Raw genomic sequence first — 17,754 nt, 5'->3', positions numbered from 1 at the left:
GTTCAAATGGTTTTTGAATTGGGAGATAGAAAGCACTACCCTTTCCTCACATTGGCACGTAAAAATTAGTAATGAAAAAAATATAAATAGAATTCTGATGTATCCGTAGCTAGTTGAATTGTAACTACTTCCTAACTTGCAATATTTATATCTGTCCAATTACAGATGTGTTTATCCCAATGCCTGAAAACCTGCTGGTCAATTTAAATGAATGCAAAGAGGTACGTTCCAATACCTCTATATTTACCTATGTGTTTCAGTTGTCTGTTATATTGTGAATTTAAAAAGAATACAAACATAGCGGCTTATTGTTTTGGTGCATTGTGGCTGGTATTTTAATAGCTCTGTCTCCAAATGTGTTGCTGTCTTTTTATATACAAAATAACTCCTCTATTAAGAGGGAAATGATACTAGCGAAAATGACAGAATGCTCTTTGCAATAAGAAGTACTGTTAATATTAACACAGTGTTGGTGGAATTATATTCCTGGATGAATGTTTGTTCTGTTTTAATTTTTGCATTTTTTGTTGACTTATTTTCAAAATGTATTTTGAAAATACTAAACTTGTACTAAACAAGCATGAAATGTATTTTAAAATTGAAACTAGGATTACAAGATCGGTCCTAATTATTTGTACATTTTAAACAAATGGATAATAATTTTTTTATATTTCATGTGTTAGCTGGTCCAGGATTTGCTAAAGAACCTACCACAAATGTTCACAAAGTCATCAGAAACACAGAGTGCTCTGGGGCCAGCCCTGCAGGCAGCGTACAAGCTCACATCGCCCACTGGTGGACGTATATCTGTTTTCCAAACACAACTGCCATCACTAGGAGCAGGAGCACTAAAGCCCCGGGAGGAACCCAACCAAAAATCCACTGCAAAGGTGAGGACAAAACCAGGCTAACAGAACCGCCTGCTTCCACTAACTAGTTCTTATGTTTGTGGAGGTAGGGAAGAAGAACAAGCGCCATATGGTGTAGTAATTTTAGGACACAAATAGGACCGAAAGCTGGATAAAATTTGGTAAGTACCGGATAACGTCTTGGAATTAGGCCTGTCAAACTCAGTCTTTCACATCGGCTGTCCCCACCTATAAGGAGACAGAAATCGTCGCCGTATAGTGAAGTACCTTTGTAAACAGTTTAGGGTGTTCCCCCCCTATATTAAGCGTACCACATCAATATTCAAATATAGCATGTAGGATATGCTTATATCCAGATGGTTCAGGTAGGTCCGGTAAATGTGCTCCTTCAAAAAATTCCCAGTCACTGCACTGTATGATCATGCAATGTTTAATAACAAAAAATAGATAATAAAAAATACTTTAAACACAATAAATAAATGAATAAATAATAAGTCTTAGCTTAGTGGTACAGGCAGTGGGTAGGTCAGTCAGGTTTCTCAACGCGTTTCGCCTTTTAGGGCTTCCTCAGGAGAATACATGATAGCACAAGGTGCACATTTTTATACCTGCTTTCAGTTTCACTTCTGCGGTCACTTCCGGTTCACGAACCTTCCGGAACCGGAAGTGACCCGGGGCATTAGAAATATCTATATAGTTCCTAAGAACCAGTGGGCTTAGTAATAATATAAATCATTGGTGGTACAGGGGTTAGATAGACCAGACTAGTAGGTTATTTCTTGCGGACGGGCTGTGAGTGCCGCTATCGCCCGTGTTTTTTTCGTTTTGCCGGAAGTGACGCGGCTCGGCCCGGCCGCGTCATTTCCGGTTTAGAGCCCATGCGTTCCACCGCATGCGGAAGTAGTTCAGCCCGTTTACCAGTATCTGAACACTAGGCTTGTTTACACTCGTGGCGGAAGTGACGTGTAGGCTGTCACGAACGGATCCTGACCATGTCAGAGCAAAAGAGGCATAATGAAGTTTAGTTGGATGGAACATATAAGGTTGGCCGGTCAGGTGCCCTTCTTAATTTTCATTTAAACAGGGGACTACACCAGTTGGTAATATGCATCCATGATCACACAAGAGATTTCCTTCAAATATCACCGCATCTGGATGTTTAAACAGACACATGTGTAAAACTATATATATGTAAACAAAAAAAAAAAAAAATTATTCAAACATATTACAATAATTTTAGCCAATATGAAGCCATTACATATCCTCATAAGGTGCGACAGTGATAAATATGTATACAATAATGAATACTGAATAATAGAAAATACATGATATAAAAAATATATATTCTTATAGGGAGGGAAGTTAAATACGGAAAATTACGGTTTAGAGAACTAGCAGGTAGAGGGAGAGACAAAGCTCATAGGAGTGGGGCAATCTTTGTTATGGCCATACGGTTCCTCTAAATATCACCGCATCTGGATGTTGAACAGACACATATATAAAAAACTGTATACAAACAATGATTCAACCCTGTTCCCAGAGATATTTGACAATTTTTAGCAAATATAAAACCATTATGTGTCCTCATAAAGTGCGAAAGTGATAAAAATGTATAAAATAATAAATAATGGTTAATAGACAATACATAAGATAAAAATATGATAATATATATTCTTTTAGGGAGGGAAGTTATATACAGCAATTACGGTTAAAAGAACTAGCAGATGGAGGGAGAGATAAAGCTCATAAGAATGGGGCAATCTCATAACCTTCGTTATGGCCATGCGGTTGGAGAGTATTCAGCGTAAAAATCCAATACATCTCCCTTTGGGATAGTTTTTTTAATAAATCACCCCCTCTGGGTCCCATTTTGACATGTTCAATGGCTCTAAAGGTGAACGAATCCAAGCTTGAGTTATGGACCTCGGTAAAATGTCTTGAGAGGGGGTGACTCTCCACTTTATTTTTTATGTTGCGTACATGCTCTTGAATCCGAAGTTTTAGGAGCCTTTTGGTTTTCCCCACATATTTACGGTGGCATCCGCATTCGATCACATATATTACAGAGGTGGTATTGCAATTAATGAAGTCCTTCATCTTAAATTCCTTCGTCGCATCTGAATTGGAGAAGGATTTCCTAGTAGGGTGGATGAACCTACACATGTTGCAATGACCGCACTTATACATGCCTTTACACTTAGGGAAATTCTGAATTGTGGCCACCTTGTTTTTAATCATGCTTGGTGCTAATACCTCCTTCAAATTCCTAGATTTTCTGAATATAACCTGCGGGTGTTCTGGTAGAATTTCCTTCAATACTGGATCCATTCTTAAGATGTGCCAGTGCTTGGAGAATGTTTTTTTGATTTTCATTTCTTCACAGTTATATTGAGTGATGAACGGAATAGCTGTGTTTTTCTGCACTTCTTTCTTTCTTGGCTGGATGAGGGTTTCTCTCACAAGTTGCTCTCCTCTATCCATAGCTTCTTTAATGACTTTCTCCGGATATCCTCTTTCTCTAAATCTGTTGGCGTAAATCTGTGATTGCTCTGTGTAGGTGTCATGTGTACTGCAGTTCCTCCTTATTCTATGCATCGTAGAAAAAGGGATATTGTTTTTCCATTTTGTGGTGTGACCGCTACCATAATGTAGGTAGCTATTGGTATCTACCGTTTTAATGAGATTCTTAGTAGTTACTTTATCACCATCACTACTCAGAATGAGATCCAGAAACTCTGCTTGATTCTTGTTAATAGTGTGTGTGAATTTCAGATTAAAATCATTATCACTGATGGTTTCCATAAAATGGTTAAAACTCCCTATGTCCCCGTCCCAGACCATGATGATATCGTCGATGTAACGTCTATAAAAGCGAATGTTGTTGTTAAAAAATGGGTTGTTATAAATAAAACGTTGTTCCCACATCCCCATTAAAATATTCGCATAACTCGGGGCAAAAACTGTCCCCATTGCAGTGCCACAGATTTGTAAAAAGAAGTTGTCTAAAAATTTAAAATAGTTATGTGTCAAAATAAAATGGATGAGAGAGCAGAGGAATTCACAGTGATCTTTAGTGATGTTCGGATCCGACTCCAATTTCTCTCGGCATGCTTCAACTCCTTTCTCGTGAGTAATACTGGTATATAGAGCTTGAACATCAATCGTGGTCCATAGGTAAGTATCTTTCCACTTAAAATCATTTAAAAGGCTCAGGACGCTGGTGGTATCTTTCAGAAAAGAAGGTAAGTTCTGTACATGGGGTTTTAAAAAGATGTCCACATACTTGGAAAGATTCGCCGTTAAAGAGTCTATACCGGCAATAATTGGTCTTCCCGGTGGGCAATCCAGTTTCTTATGTATCTTGGGCAGATGATAAAAAATGGGGACAATGGGGTGGCTGTTGTAGAGATATTGATATTCATCCTTGGTGATGATGTTCTTATATAGTCCTGCTACGAGGATAGTCCTTAATTCCTCGATAAATTCCTCTGTAGGATCTTTTGGTTGTTTTTTGTACGATTTAATGTCGTTAAGGAGTCTGAGTGCTTCCTCGATGTAGTCCTCTCTATTCTGTATGACCAGACCTCCACCTTTGTCCGCCGGTCTGAGGATAATCTTATCATTATCCCGGAGTTCTTTTAAGGCATGTTTTTCGGAGTTGTTGAGATTGCATTTCTTCTTCTGCGGTTCGTTTTCTTCAATCAGATCTTTTTTTATCAGATCGTAAAAGATGCTTATATAAGAGCTTTTAGACTTAAGCGGATAAAATTTGGACGTAGGTTTTAGTCCTGATTTCGATGCGTTGTAGTTGGTTTGAATGGCTGTGTCCTGCCTGGCAAAGTGTCGTTTTAGAGTGAGGTTCCGAACATACTTGTTTAGGTCTATGAATACTTGAAATTTATCTGGTTTCTGTGTAGGCGCGAACGTTGTGCCTTTGCTGAGTAAAGAAATTTGTGGCTGCGTTAGAACATGCGAAGACAAGTTGAAGATGCCTTTGTCTTTTGGGTCGACTACTTGTTGTACCTTTTTCTCGGGTTTTCGTCTTCTTCCTCCTCGTTTCCCTCGTCTTGAAATCTTCGTTTTAGTGGAGATGCTGTGTGTATACTTTCCTTTATTCTTCCCTGTTCATCTCTGTCCCTGTAGTTCTTATGTTTGTGCAAACTTCAGATTTAAAACTGCCATTATGTACATGACGTTAGTCTAAAGCCTTAATATAGCCTCCACATTACAGCGATATTTACTGTAAAAGATATAGTGAATGTTAAAGCTAAACTTACCATAGTTATGTTTAATGATGCGGGTGCACAGATGCTGAAGTAGTTTGATATTGGTTTAAAAATGTAAGTTGGCATTTGATGGGGCTTCTTGATTTATCTAAGATCCATGCTAGTTTTTGACCATAAGTTATAAATATATATTGTCTATACAGCATCTTTATTAGAATTTGCAGGAGCAGGTTCTTTTAGTCTTTTTTTAGTATAGTTGCATAATACAGATAGAATTAATTTTATTGCTATAGTAGAATATAGGGTTTTATTACATGATGCACGTATTTTGGGGTCTTCTGCTGCTTTATGCTGTTCCTCCTCCTTACTGTTTTGCCAAGAGCAAAAAATCTGTTACAGCTTAATTCTAGTCACAAACAGTTAAAGCCGCAAAAGCTGTAATGAGTATGATCAAACAACTTCATTTGTATTAAATAAATGGCTAACGTTTTGTTAACAGGATATCCATAATTTGACACCAGCGACTGACTTTTATAAGAAATTGGCTTTGGATTGTTCAGGGCAGCAGATCGCAGTTGACCTGTTCCTTTTGAGCGGACGGTACTCTGATTTGGCTTCTCTGGGTATGTTATGTGGCTGTACTTTGTGATACTATTTTGCAGTCTCCTGAAATGTCTACTTGTTATCGGGTTACAGGCTAACTGCTTGGGTTTCACTGTCTTTTCAGGTTGCATTTCCAGATACTCAGCTGGTAGTGTTTACTATTATCATGCTTACCATCATCAGCACAATCCAGTGCAAGTTGAGAAGCTGCAGAAGGAATTGAAAAGATACATCACCCGGAAGATAGGCTTTGAGGCTGTCATGAGGATAAGATGTACTAAAGGTCTGTTTAATATCCTTCTTGGTGACTATGAGCCATAAAGCAGTGGCTTCATGGATATTACATTGTTTAAACAAATTTCAGATATTTGTGATATTTTAGGCAACCACCTAGGTCCTTCCTCCCTATTATAGCACATCAGCAGGTTACACCAAACACAATTACTTTTAAATACATTATAATAATTAAGAAAAGACTATGAAATTGATGGAACACTTCCTTTAAAAATAAAATAAAAAAAATCTTGTTTATATTAAGACACTGGGTGGGTTACATTCCGTAAGTGGAGCTTTGAAAGATGTCACTGCATTTAAAGGTGCAGTAATGTGAAATACAAAACTGTGACGGCTTTGAAAAGTGCCACCTAGTACATTTACCAGCAGGGGTTAAGCTGTTATTTAGAAAAGTCTGCAGAGGATAAAGAAAAGTCTTGATACTGGATTGCTGATGAGGATTTTTTGATATGATAAAATCTTTAATATGTGCTTAATATTTTCAAATGGTGTTCCCCCCCCTGTATGAGAAGTGGTGTTAAAAAGTAGCAGAAAATGTATTTGAAGGGTGGTGATTCAAACTTGACCATTTCCGTTTTCTCTTGTAGGCCTTTCCATACATACTTTCCATGGTAACTTCTTTGTTCGCTCCACGGATCTTTTGTCGCTTCCCAATGTTAATCCTGATGCAGGCTATGCTGTACAGATGTCTGTGGAAGAAAATCTGAGCGATACGCCTTTAGTGTCCTTTCAGTCTGCTCTTCTGTACACTTCCAGCAAAGGTTCCTTTTTTTTTGTGCTTAATAATCCAAATAATGGAATGTAGCATAGTAGCAAATATTTGTGGTTAAGTGAATTATTAACTTATGTGGAATTGGGCACACACACACTAACACACATATTACACTAACCGCTGCTACAGGAAACTGGGTCCTGATACTGGATGACGAAGACAACACTTCAGAAAATGAGTAATTACAGGTTAATTTAGCTAATTGGAAACTTCCAATTGGTTAATTAGTCCTTGGGTGTGCTGCACGGGTGCCAGAGCAAGTCATGATGATTTTTCCTAAAAATAATGATTTTAAGAAAAATTAGACTTGCTCTGGATGTGCGTGTCAAAAGACGCTGTGATTTGTGTAGAAATTACTGCATCTCATTTTCTCTCCCCTAAATGAATAGGAAAACCCTGCGCTGTCGGGTTTTTAAATTTCCAGCCCTCAATTGAATTCCCCCTTTAGGGTTAGGTAAGTGCTTTGAAATTGATTCTTTAATTCCCTCCTTTAAATTCTCCTTGCTTGCTGTAAAGACCAGCAGTAAATATGTTAATAGGCTTTGTGAAAGTGCAAGTAATTACCCCAAATTCCAGTCCTGTGTTGAGTGGTCTACAGCACTGGACTTGTTTCTGAACTGTACTTGATGTTAAGCCATCTATATAGTTACCCTTGTTGTACAGAAGGGGTTCCTAATTTTCAGAGTTATAGACGCTTTCCATAGACCAGGGCTAGCCAAACCGGTCCTCGAGATCTACCAACAGTTCATGTTTTCCATCCCTCCTGGAGATCTGTAGAATTGTCAGTTAGGAATGAATGCAGCACATCTTAATTAGTAATGACTACACCTGTGCTCTAGCTAGGTGGGCTGGAACTTTAATCATTTGGGTGCCTGAGGTACAGACGGCTATCTTCCCAGTCCCCAGCATTCAGCACACTGAGCTTGCCGCTCAGTGTTTGGCACTCCCCGGCACAGCTCCTGCATCACAGGACTTCACTTTCCCAATGCTGCAGGGTTAAACGTCAACACGTGCATCAATTCATAATGCGTGCCACAGCTACTGGGAGTAATCCGGTGCTACACTAGAAATAATTGTTTTTTTAATGCTGTTACGTCTTGAAAATGGGGTTACAGCATCAGGGATTAACTCTATGGGGTATATGCAATTCACGGCGAATCGCGGCAAATTATCGCCGTTTTTAAATTCGACACAATTCGACAGGTGAATTCCGGCAGGTGACTGCTGGAATTCACCATATTCAATGCAAAACGGATTCGACAGACCCGCGGGCGAAAATCGGCCGATTTGGCGGATTTTGCCGCGATTTTAAAAAACGGGAAAAAACGGGAAAAACCCGGAAAAAAAAATGGCGTGGGGTCCCCCCTCCAAAGCATAACCAGCCTCGGGCTCTTCGAGCTGGTCCTGGTTCTAAAAATGCGGGGGAAAATTGGGCAGGGATCCCCCGTATTTTTAAAACCAGCACCGGGCTCTGCGCCTGGTGCTGGTGCCAAAAATACGGAGGCCAAAAAGAGTAGGGGTCCCCCGTATTTTTAACACCAGCATCGGGCTCCACTAGCTGGACAGATAATGCCACAGTCGGGGGTCACTTTTATGCCGTGCCCTGCGGCCGTGGCATTAACTACCCAACTAGTCACCCCTGGCCGGGGTACCCTGGGGGTGTGGGGACCCCTACAATCAAGGGGTCCCCCCCCTTCCCCAGCCACCCAAGGGCCAGGGGTGAAGCCCGAGGCTGTGTCCCCCCCCCCCCCCATCCAATGGGCTGCGGATGGGGGGGCTGATAGCCTTTTGTGATAATAAAAAGATATTGTTTTTTCCAGTAGTACTACAAGTCCCAGCAAGCCTCCCCCGCAAGCTGGTACTTGGAGAAGCACAAGTACCAGCATGCGGGAGAAAAACCGGCCCGCTGGTACCTGTAGTACTACTGGAAAAATAATACCCAAATAAAAACAGTACACAGACACCTTGATAGTAAAACTTTATTACACACTACCGACACACACATACTTACCTATGTTGACACGCCGACTGCCACGGTCTCCGACGATCCGAGGGTACCTGTGAAAAAATTATACTCACCTTCCAGCGTCCAGAGGTACATCCACGTCCAGATATAAATCCACGTACTTGTTAAAAAAACAAACCGAACACCCGCTCCATGCCGGACTGAAAGGGGTCCCATGCTTTCACATCAGACCCCTTTCTCCCGAATGCCGGGACATCACGTGACTCCTGTCACTGAAGTCCCTTCAGCCAATCAGGAAGCGCTACTTCCGTGGCGCTCACCTGATTGGCTGTGCGCTGTCTGTGCTGTGACAGCACATCGCAAAGCCGCTCCATTAGTTTCAATGGTGGGAACTTTGCTGTCAGCGGTGGGGTTACCCGCGGTCAGCCGCTGACCGGCGGGTGACCTCACCGCTAGCCGCTAAGTTCCCACCATTGAATATAATGGACGGGGCTGTGCGATGCGCTGTCTGAGTTCAGACAGCGCACAGCCAATCAGGTGAGCGCAACGAAGTTGCGCTTCCTGATTGGCTTTAGAGACCTTTGTGTGACAGCTGTCACTGACGGGTCTCATTCGTGGAAAGGGGTCTCATGTGTCAGCATGGGACCCCTTTCAGTCCGGTGGCCCGTGTGTTCGTTTTCTTTTTTTGCCAAGTACGTGGATGTATCTCTGGACCATGGCTGAGGTGAGTATATTGATCTTTTATTTTCAGGTATCCGTGGATTCTACATGGAGAAGAGGACCGATGTCGGCGTGTGAACATAGGTAAGTATGTGTGTGTCGACGTATGAAATAAAGTTTTACTGTCACGGTGTGTGTGTCCTGTTTTTATTTGGGTATTTTTTTCCCAGTAGTACTACAGGTACCAGCGGGCCCGTTTTTCTCCCGCATGCTGGTACTTGTGGTTCTCAAAGTACCAGCTTGCGGGGGAGGCTTGCTGGGACTTGTAGTACTGCTGGAAAAAACAATATTCTTTTCATTATCACAAAAGGCTATCAGCCCCCCATCCGCAGCCCATTGGATGGGGGGGACAGCCTCGGGCTTCACCCCTGGCCCTTGGGTGGCTGGGGGGGGGGGGGGACCCCTTGATTGAAGGGGTCCCCACTCCCCCAGGGTACCCCGGCCAGGGGTGACTAGTTGGATATTTAATGCCACGGCCGCAGGGCACGGCATAAAAGTGACCCCCGGCTGTGGCATTATCTGTCCAGCTAGTGGAGCCCGATGCTGGTGTGAAAAATACGGGGGACCTCTGCTCGTTTTGTCCCCCGTATTTTTGGCACCAGCACCAGGCGCAGAGCCCGGTGCTGGTTTTAAAAATACGGGGGATCCCCTGTCAATTTTTTCCCCGCATTTTTAGAACCAGGACCAGCTCGAAGAGCCCGAGGCTGGTTATGCTTTGGAGGGGGGGGGGGGGGCCCCACGCCATTTTTTTTTAAGGATTTTACCGTTCCAGCAATAAAAAATAAAAAATATTTTAAAAAATATATAAATAATATTTGTGCCTCCAAAAAAAAAAAAAAAAAAGTACCTAATCCCTTCTAATATAAATAGATATGCTATTCCTAAAAAAAAAAACACCAAAAAAAACATGTTTAAATTTTTTTTTATTGTTTTCACCCTCCAAAGTGTGGCGGATTGAAAATGACGAATTTGCTGTCTAAAAGCACTGCTGTCGAATTTCCAAACTTGAATTGAATATGCTTTTGTCGAATTGCAGCACTTGTATCATTGCAGAAAAGTCGAATTTGCAAAAATTCGAATTTCAAAAAGTCGAATTTTGAAAGTCCGTTTTTTGGTCGGAAAGCACTGAATTGCATAGGCGAATTTTTTTTTTGGGCGAAAATGACCCGAAATTCGACAATTTCGGGAATTCGACCGCAATTGCATATACCCCTATCAGTGCCACAGCCACCATCTTGGCCAAGTCTGTACTTAGTGAACAGAGGTCTGTCAGAGCAGGGAACTTGGGGGAGAGGGGCATGAGAACAGCTTTGTGAGTTTGGAACTATTATTGCAGTGTGTTGAGTATGTGCTGTACTGTATAAGGATTGCATTGTCCAGTGATTGTGATTAAGCCTGTGTTGGAGACCTTAAATTGCAGATTTGAATACCCAGTTAAGTGTATAATATGGGCATGGCATTTTGCAAACTTAGTGTATGTATGTATCAAACCTTCTAAGGAGTTGAGAAGTTGCCCAGAGCAACTAATCAGCTACTACCTATAAAGTTATAGAATGACCTTAATAAATGCTAGCTAGAAGCTGATTGGTTACTCTGGGCAGCTTTTCCACTTGTCCACTCTTTAGAAGTTTTGACATATTTTCCCCTTTTTATGTTGCACTCTAGAATCCTAAACTTTCTCCTGAGTGATGTTTCACAAATACCAATATGAAAGCACTGTACTGATTGGCAGTAGAGTTTTGCTGTTCTTTTATGGAAACTACTGTATGTAGCCAAACAGTTACATTCATTGTTTCTTATGTTGTCATATTTTGTTCAGGAGAGCGGAGGATCCGTGTGCACACAATGTGCCTTCCTGTGGTTTCAGCGCTGTCCGACATCTATGCTGGTGCTGATGTGCAGGCAGTGATTGGACTGTTGGCCAATATGGGTAGGTGTGCAAAATTATCATGGCTCCCCAGTGTATTCTGTAAGAGTCCAGCTCTAATTATCCTGCTATCTTTACGCTTCTTGTCCTTTCACATAATTGACTTAATAAAACTTGTGTAATACTGCATGTTTCTTAAAGTAAATATAAGGAGCATTGTTATTGTTTGTTTATAATAGGATTTTAATACCTACCAGTAAATCCTTTTCTCTTAGTCCGTAGAGGATGCTAGGGACACCATAATAACCATGGGGTATAGACAGGATCCGCAGGAGACATGGGCACTTTAAGACTTTGAAAGGGGTGTGAACTGGCTCCTCCCTCTATGCCCCTCCTCCAGACTCCAGTTATAGGAACTGTGCCCAGGGAGAAGGACATTTCGAGGAAAGGATGTATTGGCAACTAAGGTGGGACACATACCAGCTCACACCTCAAACACGCCGTACAACATGGCATTTAACCGAAAACTCCAATCAACGGCATGAACAATGTCAGCAACAGGCTGACCATAACGTAACACAACCCGTGTGTAAACATAACTAATAACTGCAGATAGAGTCCGCACTGGGACGGGCGCCAAGCATCCTCTACGGACTAAGAGAAAAGGATTTACCGGTAGGTATTAAAATCCTATTTTCTCATACATCCTAGAGAATGCTGGGGACACCATAATAACCATGGGGTTTATACCAAAGCTCTAGAACGGGTGGTAGAGTGCGGATAACTCTGCAGCACTGATTGACCAAACATGAGGTCCTCATAAGCCAAGGTATCAAACTTGTAAAATTGCAAAAGTGTTTGAACCCGACCAAGTAGCTGCTCGGCAGAGTTGTAATGCCGAGACTCCGCGGGCAGCCGCCCAGGATGAGCCCACTTTTCTGGTAGAGTGGGCCTTCACTGATTTCTGTAACGGCAAACCAGCCATAGAATGAGCCTGCTGAATCGTATTACAGATCCAGCGCGCAATAAGTCTGCTTGGAAGCAGGCGTTCCAATCTTGTTGGCAGCATACAGGATAAACAGAGCTTCCATTTCTCTAACGTCCTAGTGGATGCTGGGGACTCCGTAAGGACCATGGGGAATAGACGGGCTCCGCAGGAGACAGGGCACTTTAAGAAAGAATTTTGGATACTGGTGTGCTCTGGCTCTTCCCTCTATGTCACTCCTCCAGACCTCAGTTTGAATCTGTGCCCGGACGAGCTGGGTGCTACTTAGTGAGCTCTCCTGAGCTTGCTAAAAAGAAAGTATTTTGTTAGGTTTTTTATTTTCAGAGAGATCTGCTGGCAACAGACTCTCTGCTACGTGGGACTGAGGGGAGAGAAGCAGCCCTACTCACTGAAGATAGGTCCTGCTTCTTAGGCTGCTGGACACCATTAGCTACAGAGGGATCGTACACAGGATCGCACCCTTGGTCGTCCGATCCCGGAGCCGCGCCACCGCCCCCCTCGCAGAGCCGGAAGATTTCGAAATCGGTGGCAGAAGACTCCAGTCTTCATGAGGTAGCGCCATTGCTCCCACACTAAACCCACATACTCCGGTCACTGTAGGGCGCAGAGGGGGGGGGCGGGCGGGCGGGCGCCCTGGGCAGCAGTTAGAGACCTCTTTGGCAAAAGTTTGCATAATATACAGTTGGGCACTGTATATATGTATGAGCCCCCGCCAAAATTGTACATGAAAGCGGGACAGAAGCCCGCCGCAGAGGGGGCGGGGCTTCTTCCTCAGCACTCACCAGCGCCATGTTTTTTCTCCACAGCACCGCTGAGAGGAAACTCCCCAGTCTCTCCCCTGCAGTTACACGGTAGAAGAGGGTAAAAAGAGAGGGGCAAAAAATCAATATAAACAGCAGCTACTGGGATAACATTAAGTTACTGTGTTATTCCTGGGTTAATAGCGCTGCGATGTGTGCTGGCATACTCTCTCTCTGTCTCTCCAAAGGGCCTTATGGGGGAATTGTCTTCAGATGAGCATTCCCTGAGTGTGTGGTGTGTCGGTATGTGTGTGTCGACATGTCTGAGGTAAAAGGCCCCCCTAAGGAGGAGATAGAGCAAATATGTGTGTGTGAGGGGTGTCTCCGTCGACAACGCCGACACCTGTTTGGATATGTGTAATTAAGTGCTAAGGTGAATTTATTGCACAAAAGATTAGAGAACAGACAGGGAATCTACCCATGTCTGTCCCTATGTCGCAGAGACCTTCAGAGTCTCTCAATGCTCACTATCCAAAATAATAGACACTGATATCGACACGGAGGTTGACTCCAGTGTCGACTACGATAATGCAAAGTTACAGCCAAAATGGCAGAAAAGTATTCAATATATGATTATTGTAATAAAAGATGATTTGCATATCACTGATGACTCATCTCTCCCTGTCATAAGGGTACACATGTTTAAGGGGAAGAAAGCTGAGGTAAATTTCCCTTCTCTCATGATGAAAAAGAGCGGGAATCTCCAGACAAGAGACTGCAGTTTCCCACAAAGAATTCTCAGGCAGTATCCTTTCCCCACTAGGGCCAGGATAGGATGGGAATCTTCCCCTAGGGTGTCACGTTTGCCCAAAAGGTAGCCCTGACGTAACAGCTATTCTCAGGGATCCTGCAGATAGCGTGCACATTCTGGTACACTACTCAGACCGGCGATTGTGTCGGCATGGGTTTATAGCGCTGTGGCAGCGTGGACAGGTACCTTATCAGCAGAGATTGAAACCCTAGTATGTAGATAGATAGATATATATATATATATATATATATATATATATATATATATATATATATAGAGGTGTATGTATATATATATATATATATATATATATATATATATTAAAGATGCTGTCTTAAGATATATATATATATTTATATATATATATATTTATATATATATATATATATATATATATATAAAACATGCCCAAAGAGACATGAGTATACTGGGTCCTAGAGTCAAAGCTATGTCTATTTCTGCTTGACGTGTCCTGTAGAATATGCAATGGACGGATGATGCCGACTTAAGAGGCATATGGAAGGCTGAGGATTGTGTGGAGAAGGGTTCTCGGACCTGGTCTCCACAGCTATAGCTGGTAATTCTGATATTTTGCCTTATATTCCTGCACAGCCTAGGAAAGCACGACATTATCAAATGCAGCCTTTCGAACAAAGAAACAAGAAAGTCCGAGGTGCGTCCTTTCTTGCCAGAGTCGGGGGCAGAGGAAAGAAGCTGCACAACACAGCTAGTTCCCAGGAACAGAAGTCCTCCCCGGCCTCTACAAAAATCCACTGCATGTCGCTGGGGCTCCACAGGCGGAGCTAGGCCCGGCGGGGGCACGCCTTCGTAAGTTCAGCCACAAGTGGGTTCACTCCCTGTTAGATCCCTGGGCAATAGATATTGTGTCTCAGGGATACAAGCTGGACTTTGAGAAGATGCCCCCTCACCGACGGCCCTGCCGGCTTCCCCCCACAAGAGGGAAACAGTGTTAACTGCAATTCACAAATTGTATCTTCAACAGGTGGTGGTCAAGGTTCCCCTCCTTCAACAAGGAGGGGGTTATTATTCGACCATGTGGTAGTCCCGAAACCGGACGGTTCGGTCAGACCCATATTGAATTTAAAATCCCTGAACATATACCTGAAAAGGTTCAAGTTCAAGATGGAATCGCTAAGAGCGGTCATTGCAAGCCTGAAAGGGGGAGATTTTATGATGACTCGGGACATAAAGGATGCGTACCTTCATGTCCCCATTTATCCACCTCATCAGGCGTACCTCAGAATTGCAGTACGGGATTGTCATTACCAATTTCAGACGTTGCCGTTTGGTCTCTCCACGGCCCCGAGACTGTTCACCACGGTAATGGCGGAAATGATGGTGCTCCTGCGGAGGCAAGGTGTCACTATTATCACGTACTTGGACGATCTCCTCATAAAAACGAGATCAAGAGAGCAGTTGCTGGACAGCGTATCACTTTCTCTGGAAGTGAAACGGCGACACGACTGGATTCTATATATGCCGAAGTCGCAGTTGGTTCCTACAGCTCATCTGCCTCGCCTAGGCATGATCCTAGACACAGACCAGAAAAGGGTTTATCTCCTGATAGAGAGAGCTCAGGAGCTCATGACACTGGTCAGGAATCTATTGAAAACCAAAACAGGTGTCAGTGCATCACTGCACTCGAGTCCTGGGAAGGATGGTGACATCATACAAGGCCATCCCCTTCGGCAGGTTCCATGCGAGGACCTTCCAATGGGACTTACTGAACAAGTGGTCCGGATCACATCTTCAGATGCATCGATTAATCACCCTATCCCCCAGGGCCAGGGTGTCTCTCCTGTGGTGGCTGCGGAGTGCTCACCTTCTCGAGGGCCGCAGATTCGGCATTCAGGACTGGGTCCTGGTGACCACGGATGCAAGCCTCCGAGGGTGGGGGGCAGTTACACAGGGAAGAAATTTCCAAGGTTTGTGGTCAAGTAAACAGACTTGCCTTCACATCAATATCCTGGAACTATTGGGCTATATACAACGCCCTAAGTCAAGCGGAGATCCTACTTCGCGACCAACCGGTTCTGATCCAGTCAGACCGGAGGGGTTCATGTAAACCGCCAAGGCGGCACAAGGAGCAGGGTGGCGAGGGTAGAAGCCACCAGAATTCTTCGCTGGGCGGAGAATTAAGTAAGCGCACTGTCAGCAGTGTTCATTCCGGGAGCGACTTCATCAGGAAGTCTTCACGCAGTTTGCAAATTGATGGGAACTGCCTCAGGTGGACTTGATGGCGTCTCACCTCGATAAAAAGCTAAAAAAGGTTTTACGCCAGGTCAAGGGAACCTCAGGCGATAGCTGTGGTCGCACTAGTAACACCGTGGGTGTTCCAGTCGGTCTAGGTATTCCCTCCTCTTCCTCTCATACCCAAGGGCTGAGAATTGTAATAAATGGAGGAGGGAGTACAATATTCTTTGCTCCGGATTGGCCAAGAATAACTTGGTACCCAGAACTACAAGAAATGATCTTAGAGGACCCGTGGCCTCTGCCTCTCAGACAGGACCTGTTGCAACAGGGCCCCTGTCTGTTCCAAGACTTACCGCGGCTGCGTTTGATGGCATGGCGGTTGAACGCTGGATCCTAGCGGAAAAGGGAATTCCGGAGGAAGTTATTCCTACGCTAATAAAGGCTAGGAAGGACGTGACAGCCAAACATTATCACCGAATATGGCGAAAATATGTTGCTTGGTGTGAGGCCAGGAAGGCCCCTACAGAGGAATTTCAGCTTGGGCGATTCCTACACATCCTGCAGGCAGGTGTGACTATGGGCCTTAAACTAGGATCCATAAAGGTCCGGATTTCGGCCCTATCCATTTTCTTTCAAAAAGAACTGGCTTCACTGCCTGAGCTTCAGACATTTATTAAAGGAGTGCTGCATATTCAGCCCCCTTTTGTGCCACCAGTGGCACCGTGGGATCTCAATGTTGTTTGGATTTCCTGAAATCTCACTGGCTTGAGCCACTTAAGACAGTGGAGCTCAAGTATCTCACTTGGAAAGTGGTCATGCTGTTGGCCTTGGCTTCGGCTAGGCGTGTGTCAGAATTGGCGGCTTTGTCATGTAAAAGCCCCTACCTGATTTTCCATGTAGATGGGCAAGAATTGCGGACCCGTCCGCAGTTTCTGCTGAAGGTGGTGTCATCTTTTCACCTGAACCAACCTATTGTGGTACCTGCGGCTACTCGTGAATTGGAGGACTCCAAGTTACTCGATGTAGTCCGGGCTTTGAAGATTTATGTTTCTAGAACGGCTGGAGTCAGAAAGACTGACTCGCTGTTCATCCTATATGCACCCAACAAGCTGGGTGCTCCTGCTTCAAAGCAAACTATTGCTCGCTGGATCTGTAACGCGATTTAGCAAGCTCATTCTGCGGCAGGATTGCCGCATCCAAGATCAGTAAAGGCCCATTCCACAAGGAAGGTGGGCTCTTCTTGGGCGGCTGCCCGAGGGGTCTCGGCATTACAACTTTGCCGAGCAGCTACTTGGTCGGGTTCAAACACTTTTGCTAAGTTCTACAAGTTTGATACCCTGGCTAAGGAGGACCTTGAGTTTGCTCATTCGGTGCTGCAGAGTCATCCGCACTCTCCCGCCCGTTTGGGAGCTTTGGTATAATCCCCATGGTCCTTACGGAGTCCCCAGCATCCACTTAGGACGTTAGAGAAAATAAGATTTTACTCACCGGTAAATCTATGTCTCGTAGTCCGTAGTGGATGCTGGGCGCCCGTCCCAAGTGCGGACTTTCTGCAATACGTGTATATAGTTATTGCGTAATACAGGGTTTTGGTTATGAGCCATCTGTTCAGTTAGGCTCAGTTATGTTCATACTGTTAACTGGGTAAGTTTATCACAAGTTGTAC

At 43.8% G+C, this 17,754-nt stretch overlaps 1 protein-coding gene across 1 annotated transcript in view; it reads left to right on the top strand.

Moving 5' to 3' along the window:
- The window catches only part of SEC24A (SEC24 homolog A, COPII coat complex component), a 258,735-nt gene that overhangs the window by 185,839 nt on the left and 55,142 nt on the right, over positions 1–17,754 (top strand). Inside the window, exons 12-17 of the mRNA XM_063928268.1 lie at positions 166–221; positions 684–890; positions 5,595–5,718; positions 5,823–5,981; positions 6,580–6,753; positions 11,270–11,380. Coding sequence (XP_063784338.1) covers positions 166–221; positions 684–890; positions 5,595–5,718; positions 5,823–5,981; positions 6,580–6,753; positions 11,270–11,380 — 831 coding nt within the window. The remainder of the gene's footprint in view (positions 1–165; positions 222–683; positions 891–5,594; positions 5,719–5,822; positions 5,982–6,579; positions 6,754–11,269; positions 11,381–17,754) is intronic.

The sequence above is a fragment of the Pseudophryne corroboree genome, chromosome 6 (assembly GCF_028390025.1).
Source record: "Pseudophryne corroboree isolate aPseCor3 chromosome 6, aPseCor3.hap2, whole genome shotgun sequence".
Taxonomy (NCBI): Eukaryota; Metazoa; Chordata; class Amphibia; order Anura; family Myobatrachidae; genus Pseudophryne; species Pseudophryne corroboree.
This window is presented reverse-complemented; position numbering and strand designations above follow the sequence as displayed.